Below are 18,670 nucleotides of genomic sequence, written 5' to 3' on the forward strand. Positions count from 1 at the left end.
CATTGGTCTGCTTTAAAAAAAAATCAGAAATCAGTATGTGGATTTCATGATTTATAAAGAACAGAAATTAAAGTGAAAGGAACCTAGTAAAATAAAACAAAATTAAGATTGAGAATACTATCGTACCGATTTCCATGGTCCCCGATGCCATGATACATCATCAGGGCAGGCATGAACATGACATTGTATCACACTAGGCGGCTTGTTTAGGATTTCACAGTTGTGCTCTTCTGACAGTTGGCCATTGGGAAACTGGCATATTACAAATCTTGATTTTATTCCTCCTCCACATGTTTGTGTACACTAAAAATAAGAAGAGGAAATATCAAGCCTATGTGACTTTACAGAGACTGTTATTCATTCTTGAAATATAATTAGTAATGCTAGAGCTTAAACATTTATTATTTCTAATTGTCAACATTTCTCCCTGAATTTAAGAGTTTTAATCCCATGATTATAAAAACTGACAGTTTCTGCGACTTATTAGGAAAATATTTCAGTAAGGTATGAAGTCTATAAGATACTATTTGCAGGTTATGACAGAAACAAAACTGATTTACCTAAGTAAAGAGTATCAATTATAAAATGTATGGATTATAATCAATGAATTATTATGTAGCCATGAGAGCTAATGAGATAGGTCAAATTTTATAAACATGGATATATATTTAATACATTTTATATAAAAACCAGACAGAAAACAGCATGTATAATATAAATCTGTTTTTGTAACCTATACAGAACAAAAATCTAGCAGTAAATGTACCAAAATGATAAAAGTTTGTATTTGTTTATAGTTTTCCTATTATTTAAACTTTTAAAATGAATATACCTACTAATACTGTAATACTAAAGTTACTTAATTCTGGAAAATATTAAAGTATATATGAAACATGTACTTGATGTTTATTAGCACCTAGCCAAAAGTATGCCTTTAAGCAATGATTTCCAATAAATTCCCTATGAAGAAAATTACATAATAAAAACAATTAGGCAAAAACATTTGACTAATTAAATTAGCTGATTTATTTTATTCATCCCAAACTAACATACATCATTGTTTCTTATTCTTTCCCATTCAAAATAAGGGTGGGATTAATATTCAAAGTGACCATTTTAGAAATTATCTTTACACTTTCAGTGCCAAAGAGCACCAGGGCATGATGAAAGTGCTTAATAATTGAAAATTATCTAGCTTAAAGGAGAAAATTCAACAAATGAATGACTAAACAATAGGAGTTAAATATGGTCTACATATTCACCTTGTTTTCTGTGTTTATATCAATCCAATTTTCTAAGATATTTGAATAATAATGTACAAAAGTTAGAAAGATATTAGTAATTCACAGTCATACTGAGTAGCATAGCAGGTTCTATTTACAAATCTGGAATATACGCTTTCCATCATGAGTGAGTGACTTACACAATGAGAGAACACCTATTAAAAGAACAGGGTTTTGATCTTTCAATTAAGAAAACTATTTCTTTCCATATATAGTGAAGTAAAATTATCCAGCAGTATGGGATAATGAGGTAATGTCAAAAAGCACTTTAGTTCTTCAGATATATAAAATTATCCACAAATTTGGGGAATCTTATGACTTACTTCTCCCCAGCTTCCATAGTTCCAGCGTGGACAAGGTCCCGAATCACAGTGCTTTGACTCTGGGGGTTTTGAGGCTGCATCACAGTAACTTGCACTTTGTCCATTCTCATCCTGGCAGACCACAACCCTACGCTGGAGACCTCCAGAACAGCTGCTAGAACACTGGCCAGAAGAAAATAGAAACACACATGAACTGCAGATTCCACAATGTGAATTTTCATGGTGGAAAAAAAAAAATCATGCCTTGACTCAACCCAAAGCAAACTCTGAATCATGAAAATCTGACAAAAACACTTAAATTTTACTGAGGGCTTCATTAAAATTTGTCAATGAAAGGTAGGACTTTCAATTATGCATTAGGAAATAATCTTCCACCTTCATCCTGAATGTTAAGTAAAAAGGAATTACAGTTTTAAGATTAACTGGGAAGAAATTAAAAAACAAAAACAAAAACAAAACAGTGTTAAGTCACTTGATTTTTACCTTGGTATTTTTCTTTAATTTGTATCATTAATATCATGTAAAATATGAACTACAATCATACCTTTGGTAGTTTACCATGATTTTACCCTAGTTTATTCCATGTCTATCACAGTAAGTTTTTGTTTTATTTTTTTCATAAACATTTGTAGTCTTACTTCTTAAAGGGTTTTCTCTTATTTTTATTATAATGGACCCTAATCAGATTATTTTTAAGTGCATTCCTTTGTAATCATAATATCACATTAGTCTATAATTCAATAAGAACTCTGGGGAGTTGTAGTCTGCATCAAAAATGCTTAATCCATTTAAGATTTAAACTATTGATCTTCAGATAAATTTAGCATTAAAAGCATTTGATGTCATTATATACAGATCTGTTAAAGGGCTGAAATATAACAAAATTACAGAAATAATATAACTCAATAAAGAACAGCTTACTGATCCCCATGGTCCTGTTCTCCATTGGTTTCCTCTGATTGACAGATGGACCCCCTGATTTTGATTATCTTCGGGTTTGTGAGTTAATGGAAAATGCCTGCCTGGGAAATGACTTGGCTGCTCAGAAGAACTAGGAAAGTGGCTGTACATGGGTGGGCAGGCGGCCAGGTTACAATCTTGTTCTATCAAGGGGTGAACTTCAGGGTCACAGTAATTCTCATCAATTGGCTGCTGATGGTTGATGCATAAAACTTGTCGAGTTGTTTTTCCATGGCCACAGGATGCTGAACACTGACGAGAAATTTAGTCAACATTTACTATGTAATATACTTCGTTGATATTATATAAAATATCATATATTATATTTAAACATTTCACTTCCTATTTTTTCATGAGGATACTTACAGGTGACCAATTTCCTGCTTGCCATTCTCCACAAGGGCTAAAGCAGACAGATATTTCAGCAGGTCTGGGTAAGTGTGCACAGTATGATTCATCTGCTATTCTATCATGAGCATCACGACAGCTTACATAGCGGGCTTGATTACCTCTTCCACAAGACACAGAGCACTTAAGAAATCAAATAATATTGAAATGTTAGATAGTACCTCTCCCACTTTCCTTAACCATAGCTGTTACTCACATTTCTAAAACATCAAGTTTCTTGAGAAAACATAAATTAGGAATAACATTACCTGGCATCATTTCTCAATCAAATACAGATGTAGCAATAAATATTCCAGTTTAGATCATAAATTTCACAGATATAAAATTTGAATGAATATAATGTTTTGAAATACTTAGTTATATTTCAAAATTAAAAATGCTATGTAAGGGAATCTTAATATAGCATTAAAATAATTTAAAAGACTTAATTAAAATTTAAGATTAAAGCAAATGCTAATTCTAAATACATTAAAACTTTCAGTTCAGAAAAATAACATTAAAATGTCTGTAGTTTAACTAAAAGTTGATAAATGCCTAATAACACATCTGTTTCTTATAACAACCTGTGACATAAGTATCATTATCCTCATTTTATAGATTAGAAAATCTATAAAAGGCTCAAATTTCCTGCACATAAACATAGGCTCCTGAAAGTCAGAGCATGAGTTAGCCATTAAATGACCTATTTCTAAACCCTATACTTGTTCCATACCATCAAAATACTTGAGAATGAATACATACATTAACTTAAGCAAATCTGTCCCAAACATTTTGCTGGTGTCTAAAGACCTCCATAAGAAATACTATATCACTTCAATAAATTCACTTACTGGGGTCCAAGAACCATGTCTCCACTGTGCTACCTTTCCCATAGGAACAGCTGGTAACGAAGTAGCCCCAACATTGGGGACAATTGGGCAGGGAGTAACTATACAGTCCTATTCAAAAGAAAAATAGATCTCAAAGAATATCACTTAATTAATCAACCACATTTAAATTCATTTTGGCATTTCATTGTCTCTATTAAATATCTAATTCAACAATAGTTGCATACTAAGTCGAAAATAAATGATGTAAAGAATTTTATTTTCAAAAGTTTAAAGTACTTCAAGTGCTAGCAGTGGACAGTAAGACTGAATATCAATATTTGGATCATTCCATCTGATAGTTGAAAACTGAAAGAGCAAAGTCCTTCAAAAATACCACTAGGCTGAAACATTCTGAAAGTACAGAACTCCACTTTAAAAAGGCAAAACACACTTCAAAAGTTCATAATAATAGATCTTGTTATACAAGCACAGTTCAAAAAATGGGAATACACAAGTTAAATGAATAATCCACAATAATACACAAGTTAATGAATAATGAATAATGGCAGATAAAGTGTAAGCTATGTCATAAGAAAGCTATAAGAATTTCAAAACCAAGAATAACAAATTATATTTCATGCACACATTTTTAAGGCATAGAAGTTTAAGTGGAAAAAGTACATATAAAAATAATTTGAACATATTAGCAATCCTCCTGATAAATAACAAATATTTTTATTTATAATCCACAAAGATTGCTTCCTTTACCTGCCTATCACCTGGGCGACTGGCCCCTTGACATTCTCTGTCATCTAATACTGCACTAAAGAGTTCACTGACACATTTAACAGCACGTATCTGATACCCAAGTCCGCAGGTAGCTGTGCACTGAAAGATAAAGATAAATAGATATCAAAAAACATTGTTTTTCAAAAATTACATAAACTTCCATTTTCTTAATAAATATATACTTAATAATATACTTTGTAGATCTTCTTATACAAGCACTTTATACCAGATTCAAAAGAAATTATTATTCAAATTAAAAAATTCAATCATCATGCCTACTTATTTAAATACCTTATGTAGACATTACTAAAATACTGAGGTTCACAAAATGTATATTATTAATATAGTTTTAAAAGTTTTCATGTAAAAAATATCAGTAAAGGCCTGATATTTTGGAGGCAGAGTCGATACAATTATAGAAACAAAATACTTTCAAACTCTATCTGGTGTATGTATGTCACTTAATACACTGAAGAAATTTCAAAGAGATATAGAAGAAAGAGGTAAGAAGGTTTCCATCAACTTTGGTAATCTTCACAGGATACTACACTACCCACACTCATCCAGTCTGATCACTGCTCACTTTGCAGCTTCCTGGTTGGCTATTCTAACAATGCCTATTCTAAATATGGTAAAGATGCCAACGTAAGCACAGAATGTGAAAATATTTATAGTTTAATCAAAGCTAATAAAAACATGACATTTGAAGACTTTCATTTAACTAAAGTGAATCCAAAAGCAAAGCTGAAATATTTACCATAGCAAAACTAACAGTAATGTCAAAATTTTGCATATACTCACAGAACTCCATGGTCCTACTTGCCAAGAAGCACATGCGTGAAGCTCACATGGTCTTAGAGATTCAGGTTTGGTACTTGGATTACAGAAGCCATCGCTCAAGTGATCTTCATTCAGTTGACACCAAACCTGCCGCTGCTTTGATCCTTTTCCACATGTAACAAGACACTGTAAGAAGTCAACACGATACATTACAAAATGATGCAAGGATCAATTTACATATTAAAATACAGCTGTGAAACCATTTCTAAGTTCAGTGTAACCCAAATCCTCTAGAGACATCCACTGGGCAAAACCACCACCCCTAACATCTGCTCCCCAAGTATCACTGAAATGTCCACTAGTCCTAGAAACAAAGATACAAAATTAACCTTGGAATAAGTATACATCGAGGCCACTGCACTTTCTTATAAAAATAGTTATAGTTGTAGATTAGACATCAGCAAATGTTATTGATAATTTAATTTAATAACTGTAAATAGTTTAAGGATAGCCATTTTAAAAATTTTACTGCCTTTAATAAAAAATATTTTTAAATGATAAAGTTAAATATGTGTGAATTTTATAAAGTCTTTGATGCAAAGTTTCCTAACACAATATTATAATAGTTCTAAGCCTCATGTTTTTAATGTTACCTCACTCCACTCACTAGCAACCCAAATGGGACAGGAAAATTCATTGCAATTCTCTACAATCATTCGAGGCAGCTCTTGACATTCTCTGTCAGCAAGACGGTGGCCAAAGTTGTTTACGCAATAAGATTCTCGAGACCGTTCTCCTCCTCCACAACTCCTAGAACACTGATTAAAAAAAAAAAAAAAAAAGAAAAGAAAAGAAAAAGAAATTTAAAAAGATGACTTTTGGAGATAAAAAAAATTAAATTGTTTACAAATATGTATGTCAGGGAAATTTAATATTCAGTTAGGAAAAAGGAGACAACCTTCTTTAACCAATAATTATTATACCTGGGACCATTCTAAATAATGCCATCTTGTTAAGACACAGTCACCATGGCATGGCTCTCGGGTAGGAGGTTTAATTTGGTCACTGCAGTCATGGTCATTTACTGGAACAGTCTGTCCTTTATGGATGGAGTACTTCATGCAGTGGACATCCAAGGATCTGTATCCTGAACCACAGTGGGATGAACATTCACTTTTGCCAATGACGTGCCACCTAGAAAGAAAGGATAATGTGCTATTAACACAAATTTAAAAGTGAATTTAGAGAAACTCATGCATGAAATTCAATTTTAAGAATTCTAAGAGCTAACAGAAATGCAACCTAAAAAGATGTAAAGATGTAATTTCAAGAGATTATATAGCTCAAACTTTCAGATTACAGATAAAAAAAGCTTCAAAAAGATTATCTATTCCAATGGTACAATGCTTGAAAATTTTTCTCTTTTGATCAGAAATTGTACTTTTTTCCATATTAAATCTTAAGTTGCTTCCAAAATATATATAAATGAAATATCTAGTTAAAGCTAGAGACAGGGCACCAACACTACATCTACTGATATTATCCTGACACTTGATAGTAACTTTGGAGGTATGTCCAAGGAAGTACAAGTTTCAAAAGCATTTGAAAACACGGGGTTTAGATCAAGATGACTCAAGTAGTTAGTGGCAGATTTAAGACTATAACTGAAGACATCAGTTAGTCTGATGTTAGTCAATCAAATAGTCTCTCCGTTTGAAAACCTCTGACAGTACTTTGATACGTGAACAGAGAATATCTGGAAATCTGAATACATCAATAAAGATATAGTCCTTAAAAACTGGCAAAACCGTTTTTGTAAAGAATATCACACTCCCTCATTAATTCATTCCAATTTCTATTTAGACATGTTTGCAGGGAAAATATTTATTATAAGCAAAAATGCAAGTTATAGCCAAGTTATCTCAATTACAGTCTAGTAAGCAATCAAATTATGAGTACCCCTGTATAAAGAAGCACAGAATTCACAGAGTTCATTTCTGATAGCTTCTCAAGAATGTCATTGTATTTTATTCGACTTAAAACAGGCAATTCTACCACTGGGCTATGTATATAAAAAATAGACATATAAATTCGTATCCTTCAATACTGAATGTAACCTGCTATGATGCAAAAATAAAAAATGAAAAACTGGAAGATTGTTATTGTTACTGTTCTTAGTATTGGTCTGTTACCAATCATCCAAGGAGGAGGAAAGGATAAGAAATTTAGATTAGAACTACAAACTTTCCTGCCATGATCTACCATAATGTTGCTTAGTATCTAATGGATTAATTACTAAAATACCAGGAAAATTGATACAGTCTCTAATCCATAAAACTTATAAATTTAGTGGTTCATGAGTTCAATGCTAATTATAGAATCAGGCTACAGATATGTTGTTTTAGATCTTTAAACCATGGCTTTCAGACAAGAGTTTACTTATATTTATTTTACAGGCAAAATGACTTCTGTTTTCTAACACAGTGTAGAGACCTGGGTAACTGGTATTCAGCCAGTAATATGAATAAAAATTCAGATACATGTCTGAATTTCACCACACATTAGTGAATCTGAAATTTTATAATAGAGGCAGATGATGGGTATTAGTGATATGTCCACTTTATGTTAGGCACTGTTTTATATTTATCTCACTTATTAGTTTAGTTGCATTTATACAGTAGTTATATCACACATTAATTCCTTTTTACCTTAGTTCACAGTCTGTATTGCACTTTTCAGTCACAAACAATGGGTGTGGCAAGTGGTCACAATTTTGATCAGACACAATCACATGATCACTCTTACGTATGCAGATAATTTTTCTTCTACGAAGACCTTGACCAAAATCAAATGAAAATTAAAAATGAATTGAGAATTTACATAAGTAGAAGTTCCTTACTTATTTAATTCTACTAAAAGCCTAAAGGATGTAACTAAGAAAGCTGAATTTTCAAGACTTACATCTAAGATATGCTAGTATATTAATCTAGTCAGGAATGACTTTTTATAGTAAGTAAGCTGAATTCTAAATGATTGAGGAGTTTGCTTAGTGAAGAGGAAAAAGGAAGGTGGGACAGGTACAGAGTAGAAAGAAATTCATCAGGGCCAAGGCAGAGATTTGGGGAAATTGAGTGGCTAGGGACAGTGCTGATTCTATGTGGTACATGATATTATTGTTTCCCAGTATTTGCTTTCCCTATATATGAAGGGAAGTGCCCATTTCTGGTTGCTACAATGTCATGGTAACTTCCTGTGGGAGAAGATCACTTCGTCTGTCAATTGGCATCAGCCTTATGCTGATCAACTAAAGTGGATGAGACCTATTCCAGCAATTCTCAGGCAAGGGCTGCTCTTTCAGCCTGGAGTCATGAATGAAAAGACATTGACAAAACAATAAAAAGATCAGTGGTGTCACAGGTTGTAGGGGAGGAAGGCAAGATGAAAAGGTGAGCACAGGGGATTTTTAGGGCTGCGAAACTTCACTGGATGATACCATCATCCATATATTTGTCAAAACCTATAGAATGTACAACACAAAGAATGAATCCTAATATAAACTATAGGCTTTAGTTGACAATAATGCATAAAAATTGGCTCATCAATTATACACATGTGCCAAACTAATATAAGATGTTAATAATGGAGGGAGTGAGTAAAGGATGCACAGAGGGAACAGAGAGGGAAGGGACAAGGCAGAATATTCAGCCTTTCTATCCAGTGTTTTTCAGTAAACCTAAAGATGCTCTACAAAGTAAAGTCCATAAGTTTTTAAAAAATGACATGGATGCAGTAACAAGTTGGAGCAGAGCCATAACCAATTAGCAGCAAAACATGACATGGGCAATAAATAAACCTTCATTCTAAACCATTGAGATTGGTGGCTGGTTGTATGCAGCATAACAGCAAAATTAAACTCAGAGAAATGGTTATAACATCCAGAATAGTCTGAATTTACATTTCCTGCAATGAAGAGACAGTAAAGAGTTTAAGCGGTCAGAGACATGATCAAATTTCTGTTTATAAAGTTCTACTTTGTACTGCCAGTTGACTGAAGATGAGCACATGTTTATCTCTGATCTTTCCCAAACCCTCTTTAAAATAAAGAATTTTGAAAAGGCATATGTCTAAAAGAACAGGGCAAAAAGGAAACACAGTAGGCAAGATAAGAATTTTTTTAAATATGAAAAGCAGATGGGAATAGATTTTTGAGTGTCGAGGAGATGAATCCTAAGCCTATGAAGGTAGAGAGTAAATAAGGAAAAGCCCATGCATGCCACAAAATCCAAAAGAAGTTCGGGAATCAAAGACACCAGGTTTCTCTGAAGAGGTGAATGTTGTGAAATGTAGGCCAGAAAAATTAATAATTGATTGAAAGGTACTTACGAAGAACAGTTAGATGACTACCCTTCTAGCCAAGAGCAGCACTGGCTAACAGAAGCCACCTGTGTCACTTGGCATTTTCTAGTAGTCACATTAAAAAGTAAAGAGAGGCAGGTGAGATTAATTTTAATAGCATTTATATTTAATCCAATTATCTGGAATTTTAATATAGCACCAATTTGTAAATTATTAATAATACATTTTAAATTCTTTTTTCCCTATTTTTTCCAAATCCAGTAATAATTCACACTTACAGCACATGGACTAGCCACAGGTGGACAGCATAGCTCAAGGAAAGGAGAACTTGAAGGAATAAGACACAATACAGGGAAGCCACCGCACAGCAGACTGAAATGGGGTGATGAAGTAAGTCTCCATAGTGAAAGAACAGATCCCAGCCCCAAATCTCCATCCACTGTGGCCCCAAGATGACTTCTATTATTCCCCACCCCATCATGACTGTCAGGAGATGGGAGAATTCGTCTCTTGGGCAACTGTTTAACCCAGAAAAAGGATCAACTTACAACAACATTTGGTTCTTCACCCCACTGACAAACAAAAGAGCCTCTCAACAATCCAGTTATTCTAAAACAAAGCCCCTGGTGGACGCATCTGACACATGTAGAACTTTCAATTAGCATCTTGGTACTTCCTAAATATGAACAAACAGCCAATAATCACTGGAAATTCTAGGAAAGCCACTAACAAAAGAGAACAAAAGAAACAAAAACACAATAGAACTAGAATAAAACCAATATGTCAGAGCAGAAGAAAACTCAAAAGACTACACTTAATACCCTAGGAGGCCTAATAGAAGATATTACACCCATTAAATAAAAGTTATGAGAAGAAACCTCAAAACAGTGCAATGAATAGAAGAAATTAGAAAAGAAGTCCTCAGTTTAAGAGGTTGAGTACTCAAATAATAAAACTTTCAGAGAGAAGAGAAAAATGAGTGTGAGGAAATTATCAAAAAAATTAATGAATGCAACTAAATTTTTCAAGACAGAGAATCAGTGTTTCCAAATTGAAATGATATCTTAATTAGTTAGGCAAATACAGAATAAGTAAAATAAAATGAAACACCAACATCAAGGTATTAATGTTAAGGGAATCCACAAAACTTCCAGAACAGAAAATGCCCCATACAAGGGTAGGAAATTGAAAAACAAGCTGAGAAAACAGTCATAAAACAAGGCTTCCCAAATTCTCAAGGGAAATCGTCTGTTTCAGAATTTGTACCAAAGTACTGAGCAAGAATGAGAATGACACAATGTAATTTTCAGAGATGGGAAGCCTCTAACATTGCCTTTCTTTCTCAGTAAAGTACTGAGGAGCATGTCCACCTAATGAGGGAAGGAAATCAAAAAGAGGAACTCATAAGACTTAGAAAACAAGGAATCCAGCCTAAGAGAAAGTTGAAGGAAATTTCCAGGATAATAAAGGAGGGACATCTTGAGGTGATGGTCACATAACAGCCCTAAAAAGCAATGCAAACAAATTAGTGCAAGAGAAAAGAGGGTCACAGACAAAGATAAAAAATGTGAAGGAAAATTAAAGCTGATAATATGCTTCTACTACCAGTAAAATGTGTAGTACTGACAGAAATCTTGAGGACTGATGAATTTCAGCATACTGAAAAACAAGTCAACAAGCAAACAAAGTTGAGGAAATGAATGAGAGAAACCAAAAGCCTATACAAAAAAGGAATATACTCACAGCATTACTGTGAGGTAAAGAATTAATAGTTCCTTTTTTTCTTGCACATGATTCTTTAAGGTGGTTTTCCTGGTCTGGACACCCCCATCACTTCTTACCAAATTTTCCCCAACCTCCCAGAATCATATTATTCTTTATTTGGGGTGTCTACTGCATTTAAGAATGTGCCTTGGGCTGGGGATGTGGCTCAAGCAGTAGCGCGCTCGCCTGGCATGCGTGCGGCCCGGGTTCGATCCTCAGCACCACATACCAACAAAGATGTTGTGTCCGCCGAAAACTAAAAATAAATATTAAAAAAAATTCTCTCTCTCTCTCTCTCCTCTCTCACTCTCTCTTTATTTTTTTTTATTTTTTATTTTTTGACAGAGAGAGAGAGAGAGAGAGAGAGAGAGAGAATTTTTTAATCTTTATTTTTTAGTTTTCGGCGGGCACAACATCTTTGTTGGTATGTGGTGCTGAGGATCGAACCCGGGCCGCACGCATGCCAGGCGAGCGCGCTACCACTTGAGCCACATCCCCAGCCCCTCTCACTCTCTCTTTAAAAAAAAAAAAAAAAAAAAGAATGTGCCTTTATTCACCTGTTGCTTGGCTTTGTCCCCCTAGGTCTCCATGTCCAAGGCCACAGACCAGCTTATTCACTCAGCACTGGAATATCAGCTCCCCAAATTCCAATTCTCTCCTGTAAAGTACACCCAGGGCCTTCCTGTCAAAGTGAGTCCTTCCTTCTTCTGCATTATCAAAGCCCCTGGTTTCTAATTTAGCATTTATCCCAGCTGACCTGGTGTCATCTACTACCAAAGCCCTTCTCTGAGACACTACTGCCCAAGCAGTCACAAGAATGCCTGATCTCATGCAATCACTCTGGGGGTCACTGTCCCAATGCAACAGGACCACAGTTGGGCCTCTTCCTCAATGAATCAGCACAGTTCCTTTGGTATCTGGTCACACCAGTTAACTAAACTGTTCCTCACATTCTCATCATCTGGGGCCACTGCCTCTGGTCACCTCCTTTCTCCTATAGGATTATCTCCATACTGTTCTAAGCTTCCTTTCATCTGACCGCTGCTCTCCTGTATTTTTAAACATTCTCTATTCTCCATGAAAATGACTTCTCCATTCTATATAAACTTCTCTCTATATATACCTCAGCTTCAATCTCCTCAAAACCTTTTTCTGTGATCATCTCTGATACATACAGAGATATAGTATTGCATTTACCATTTTATTACTATTATATTACTATTTTAAATTAAGATATCTACTCATATTTCTTTTGCAACCACTAGACTTTAAAACCTGAATGCAGAACTGGAGTCTCATTAATAATCTAAAACACCTAGATAATTGTCCTGAATTGAACATGATATTACACAATTAAGCATCCAAAATTAAACATTACACAAAGACTCTAGTCTTTCTATTTGCTGTCCCTACTATAAATTTCTCTACCATTTCCTCTCTGCTCCTTTCAGTTAATCATGCCAATAGTACAAATATATTTTCTCAGAGCTGGGGAAGGTAAATGAAAGAATGGTTGATATCTCAACACTAAAAGAGGGAGACGACAGGTTTCTAAGAAAGAATGTGTGGAGGACAGAAGATGAGAGGACAGGTATTTCACTAGGAAGTGGGATGCAAGTAAGTTAGAGAAAATTTCTGCAACTGCAAAAAATATATAAAAATAAAAAAGGAGAGAGAGAGAGAGAGAGAGAGAGAGAGAGAGAGAGAGAGAGAATATGAGAATGTGAAAATGTACCAGGAACAGTAGAAAGAGGTAGTTTTAAAAACGGGATCTGTTGAGTAAGAAACAAAAAGAGTGAGAGGAAAAGTGAGAAGAAGAAAATAAAGCTGTACACTTTTGTATGCCTGTGTGTTATGCTTATGGAAAGGAGGAGGATTCTATAGGCAACCTAACTGGAAGGAATCAAATGATAACAGCATGCACAGTTAGACCTCCATCTCTTTAATACCAAGGTACCTTGACACATTTTGGTACAGTCTTGCCATGGTCCATGTGCATCCCATGTGAACAGGTCACTCCTCTCCTCCATAGGGATGTTGAAGGAATAGCGTACATCAGGGTTATATAAATTACCCACACATAGCACCTCAATAAAGATACAAAGGAACATACAACTTATAAAAGATACATTCTTCAGACATAATGTCTATCCCTAATAATAAATGCTAAGCACTTAAACAGTATAGATCACTAACATGATTAAAGTGAAGTCTTACTGACCACTGAAGAGTTACCTGTAAAACAAGTTCTTCTTCCAGTCTATCAGTACTGTTAATTCTTTCAATTGAGTTGTTTGATCCACTGTATTCAAAAATAGCTCCTTGTATGTTTATTTCCTTTTTTGACATACTTACAACAAAATTTCCATTTAAAAGAAAATTCCCTTGGGCATCAGATAAGGCTGTAAAAGAATAAAATATTGCTCATGAAGTCATAAAGCAAAAGTACAGAAAATGATTTTTTAACTTTTTAAATTAAAATCCTGTTTTGAATTCAAAGAATGGAATTGTAAATTAATAGTAAGGATAATATTAAAGAAATAAACCTTATTTTGCTATACTGGGGTATCTATTCTGTAAGCAGGCAAACTTCAGCATGTCAGCCAAAGATATTAGAATAAATTCACCCTACATTTTTCTGCCTGAAAGGGTCATCTTCCCCTATGGGGCACAGAGCTTCAGGAGGGACTTACAAGAAGTGGTCAGGCTGAATGAAATCATGCCCGAACCAGATAGATCAGATAAACCAATTGTGGTCATCAACAGAAGGAGACAAAGAGCAACGGACTGCGGCAACACTCCATTTACACTTGTCTTGGAAAAAATGTATGAAGCTTTAACTCTAGGGTCAATATTCTAAAAGGCTATGCAATGACTACACTGTTCTCTATACAGCTGTCTCAATCTTTTTGTAAAGTGGCACTCTATCACTGTTGAAATACAAGTAAATATCAGCTTTTCAGAATAATATTCCTATCATCTCCCTCGCTATTCATGCCCTTTCTTGTTCTCTCTCTCCCATTGATGTGTAATAATATAAGCCCATTAAATACATGCATATTTATTTGTATAATGTATACATAAAAACAACAGTATAGTATATATTCATAATTTGTTGTTTTTTAAATTAAAATTGCACGATGTCTACAATAATGTGGTTGTAAAAAGACAAAAGAATTTAGTATTCAAACAGTTCAAATTATCTTAATTAATTACTTTGTGGTGTGACACAAACTTGTAGCTCAGTTTCCTAAACTGCATAATAAAATCAATACATATTTCTGCCTTAACAGGACCTTAATCAGGATCAAATTTGGAAAATGTTTATAAAGTGTGTAAATGGTAAAATTCATGCTATTTATTTTTAATTTTCAAGAGAATATATAATATTTAAAACTTTACAATAATAAAACTCTATGATAATCAAGTTCTTCTCTTCTTGTTTTACTAGCATTATACTTCTCAGTGGAACAATAACCTTTGGGGGAAAATGTATTTGACGTCCAGGGAACTGTACCAAAAGCACATAGTTGACTTACAAATAAACTTTATAATAAATACAATACCCCTCTGAAAAAACAATCTTGAAGGGATTATTGCAAAATCAGTTACATGTTTCTGTGTATATGTGAACCAGCTTAACTGTCTTTATATATTATATTGAATTCAATGAAGAACAAATAACATTCTATATTTATTTTCTAAAAAAGAAATTCCTCTGTGTAAGAATCTGCACTGGATCAAAGGTAGAGAGTCCTATTTAAAGAACCATTGGTTACATTAAATCTAAGGAAAACAAACAAAGCCTTTGTGAGAAAAATTCTACACATTTTGTTACTTTTGATGATGAAATTTCATAAATGTTTTAAAAATCCTTTCTAGTGACTTTATGTTTGTTTTGCTCACTTCAAATCAGACTTTAATATTTGCATTTGCAGTTCTCCTAGAAAGTAACACTTCTAATCTTTTAAACTTGGGAAGAACCTGTGGTTCATTCCCAGGAAGATACAGGTATGCAAATGAACCTTAGAGAGACATACTGGATTATTTATCTACAGATACTGTAGCATTTTTTTTGTATCTATGCACATAGGTAATATTTTTTAGCAGAAGAAAAAAAGTTTCAAATAAATGTAAAAGAATAATATATCAAAATATTTACATTTTATTCTCTTGGGGAAATAAATGATTTGCATTTATTAAGATGAAACTCACAAAACACAGAATTAACCACTTTTAAGTGAACAATTCAATAGCAATTAATACGTTCATAATGTGCAACTATCACCTCAATATAGTTCTAAAACTTTTATATCATCCCCAAAAGATACCTTGTACCCATTATGCAGTTGTTTCCTTTACATTTGATTTTGGTAATGCCAAATGTAACTCCTAAAATAATCTGTTCACCCCAGATTCTCATTCCTTGTTACAAGGTTTAGTTATCTGGGCCAATATTTCATATTTTATTAATGTGAAGTAGATAATTTCTCTACATCATCACCTACTCTAGCATGGTAAATTACAGGTAAGTCAATTTTTAAGATGTTTTTCTGATGGAATAGTTTTGCAACATATTCTTTTGATGTTATACCTAAGCAAAATTCTCTAAACTTTAAAGCTAATTTCAAAAATAAATGCCAAAAAGTTGCATAATTACTATTAGCTAAAAGGAAGAGAATTTTATTCTAAACACACAGGTAACTTTAACTGAACATGCATTTGGTTATCTAAAATATTCTTATGAAGAAAAACAAAACAATTAAAAAAAATTTCAGACTGGGGTTGTGGCTCAGTGGTGGAGAGCTTGCCTGGCAAGGGTTCAATTCTCAGCACCACATATAAATAAATAAACTAAATCAAGGTTCATTGACAACTAAATATATTTAAAAAAAAACAATTTTTCAGAATTTTGTTAAAAAAGAACATATTTTGTGTAGCTTAAGAAGAACATATGCACAGGAGTCAGATGACCTAAGCTACGTAGGAACTGAAACTACATGTTTGTTCCAGGGATTCTTGTTGCCTTCCAGGAATTCACATCAACCACAGACCTCCATGAAATTGCACACAAACCACATATTAGCTGCTGCTTACTAAAAATGTTTACCAAGGTAATTGTCATCTTCTGGTTTTCCAGAATAGCTGTGCTGAAGAATTTCAATGTTTGTTGCTCCTGTGGGAATCTTTACAACGACATTGTAACCTGCAATATAATTTTACAAATGTTAAATTTCACAAAAGCAGATGTCCTAGAGAATATTACTACTAAATGTACGATATAGTCAGTCTCAATTTCATTTTACCTTTAAAAAATGAAACTGATCATTCCTTTTGAACCTTAATAAGTTACTGAGGACTAGAGAAAAGCAGCTGTTGTCTAGAAGCATATAGAGTTTCAGATTCTTAAAGTATAACTCTCCCTAATTTTTTATTTCTAAAATTCTCTTCTTTTATTATCATTATTATCATTTTCAGTACTAGGGAATGAATACAGGGATGCTTTACACTGAGTTACATCTTCAGTCTTTTTCATTCTTTACTTTGAGACAGGGTCTAAGTTGCTGAGGCTGGCCTGAAATCTTCTTGCTCGTCTCCCCAGTCACTGGAATTCCCTATATCTACCCCCTGCCAAATTCTGCATTGATTTTAAAAGCCTATTAATAAACTAGCTATGAGAAAAATTAAATGTTTACTGGAAGTAAATAAAAGTAATACCTCTATGTACAGACCAAATTCAATAAAGAAGAAAAAGAGGGAATACTATACCAAACATACATTAAACAAGAAAAAAATATTTTCTTGATACAGAAAAATTCATATTACACAGTTGCCCAAATACTCTCAGGATCAGTATATAATTGATTATATTCTAGTTATATTAATCTAGGTTTTCACTTGTCCTTTCTTATTAGGATTTTCCTCTACTTAATCAATAAGTGAGAGAAGCTGTAATTTTTCTCATGCACTAAAATTTAAAAACACGGGACAAATTTAAAAAGTAGCAGTTTTATAAAAGCTTAAATTTGTGATCCTAATATTAGATTCCTTTGAATAGTCTTGCAACAGCCTTTTTCTCTCTCTTTAAGGCAGCCCATTTTAAATATAATGTGATAGATGATTTAAAGAGTCTACATACACCATACATACATATTAGTTGTAGATTATCAATATTCAAGAATAAATGCAACTCATCTTCTCTTCACTATAAAATATCCCTGTTCACTACTTCACTATTTATGTCTGCTAGTGCAGTTTTTCAAGAAAGCAAGCTTGAAACATTTCAAATGCAACAAGATGAAGGTGACCACCAGGGGGCAGAAACGTCGTCAGTGCTATTCAAAACACTGCAAATGACTTCACTTTTCTCCATTTACAAACTGATTAATTCACAGTACAGTTTTTGCAGGTTAACTATTTAATACTAATTTGAAATATGTTCCTTTTTTCCTTCAAAAATATACTTTTCAACATATTATGCTAAGTATGTGTCATTGATTATAGAAGGAGAACAAATTGTGTGGCTTTCATGAAACAATGAATAAAACAACTAGAAAAATATGTCAAATCATCTAATAACTAATGATCATAAGTACCACTAGCATGGGAGAGTATAAAATGTACTACACTTATTGTATAAATAAAAATGTAAATTTTTGAGTTTTAAGTTATACCTCTATAACTGAAGTAATTCATAATAACCCAACACATGTTTAAACACTTATGAACACAATTTAATGCTGAAAAGCACAGTAGTAAATAATACACTTTTACTGTTCAAGGTGAGTTTTAATGTTCTGCTTTTATTTCATAAAAAAGAAAAAAATGTTTGTCCAGAAAATTTTAGAATGGAAAATATTTGAGATATTCTCATACCAATTTTGAGTAAAAATGAAATCATGGCCAAATATCAATTATATCTATCATTCAGATACTGCTTGGGAAATCAAATGTTATGATAATTATTAAATATTATGTTAATGGTTTCATCCTTCTCCTTCAATCAACATTTTCAATATTGATAACAAAAACAACAGACTGACCAGGTCAGACCAAAAATAGTGTTTCAATGATAATAATTTAGAGCAGGTTTCCTGAAAAATAGTCATAGGTACATACATTTTAGATTATAGGAACAACACTAAAAGCACTTCATTCATTGGGGGACTATTCACACATTGTGGTCAAATAACACTGA

At 33.3% G+C, this 18,670-nt stretch overlaps 1 protein-coding gene across 1 annotated transcript in view; it reads right to left on the reverse strand.

Moving 5' to 3' along the window:
* Positions 1–18,670, reverse strand: part of ADAMTS20 (ADAM metallopeptidase with thrombospondin type 1 motif 20) — a 143,361-nt gene that overhangs the window by 63,040 nt on the left and 61,651 nt on the right. Inside the window, exons 16-28 of the mRNA XM_081309281.1 lie at positions 16,583–16,678; positions 13,708–13,874; positions 13,430–13,559; positions 8,061–8,187; positions 6,336–6,546; positions 6,006–6,170; positions 5,374–5,538; positions 4,552–4,671; positions 3,805–3,912; positions 2,933–3,097; positions 2,528–2,818; positions 1,607–1,768; positions 127–303 (exon numbers count right to left, since the gene is read on the reverse strand). Of these exons, the coding sequence (XP_081165407.1) occupies positions 127–303; positions 1,607–1,768; positions 2,528–2,818; positions 2,933–3,097; positions 3,805–3,912; positions 4,552–4,671; positions 5,374–5,538; positions 6,006–6,170; positions 6,336–6,546; positions 8,061–8,187; positions 13,430–13,559; positions 13,708–13,874; positions 16,583–16,678 (2,084 nt within the window). The remainder of the gene's footprint in view (positions 1–126; positions 304–1,606; positions 1,769–2,527; positions 2,819–2,932; positions 3,098–3,804; positions 3,913–4,551; positions 4,672–5,373; positions 5,539–6,005; positions 6,171–6,335; positions 6,547–8,060; positions 8,188–13,429; positions 13,560–13,707; positions 13,875–16,582; positions 16,679–18,670) is intronic.

Source organism: Spermophilus citellus (genome assembly GCF_964194105.1).
Source record: "Spermophilus citellus genome assembly, chromosome: 10".
NCBI classification, from domain to species: Eukaryota; Metazoa; Chordata; class Mammalia; order Rodentia; family Sciuridae; genus Spermophilus; species Spermophilus citellus.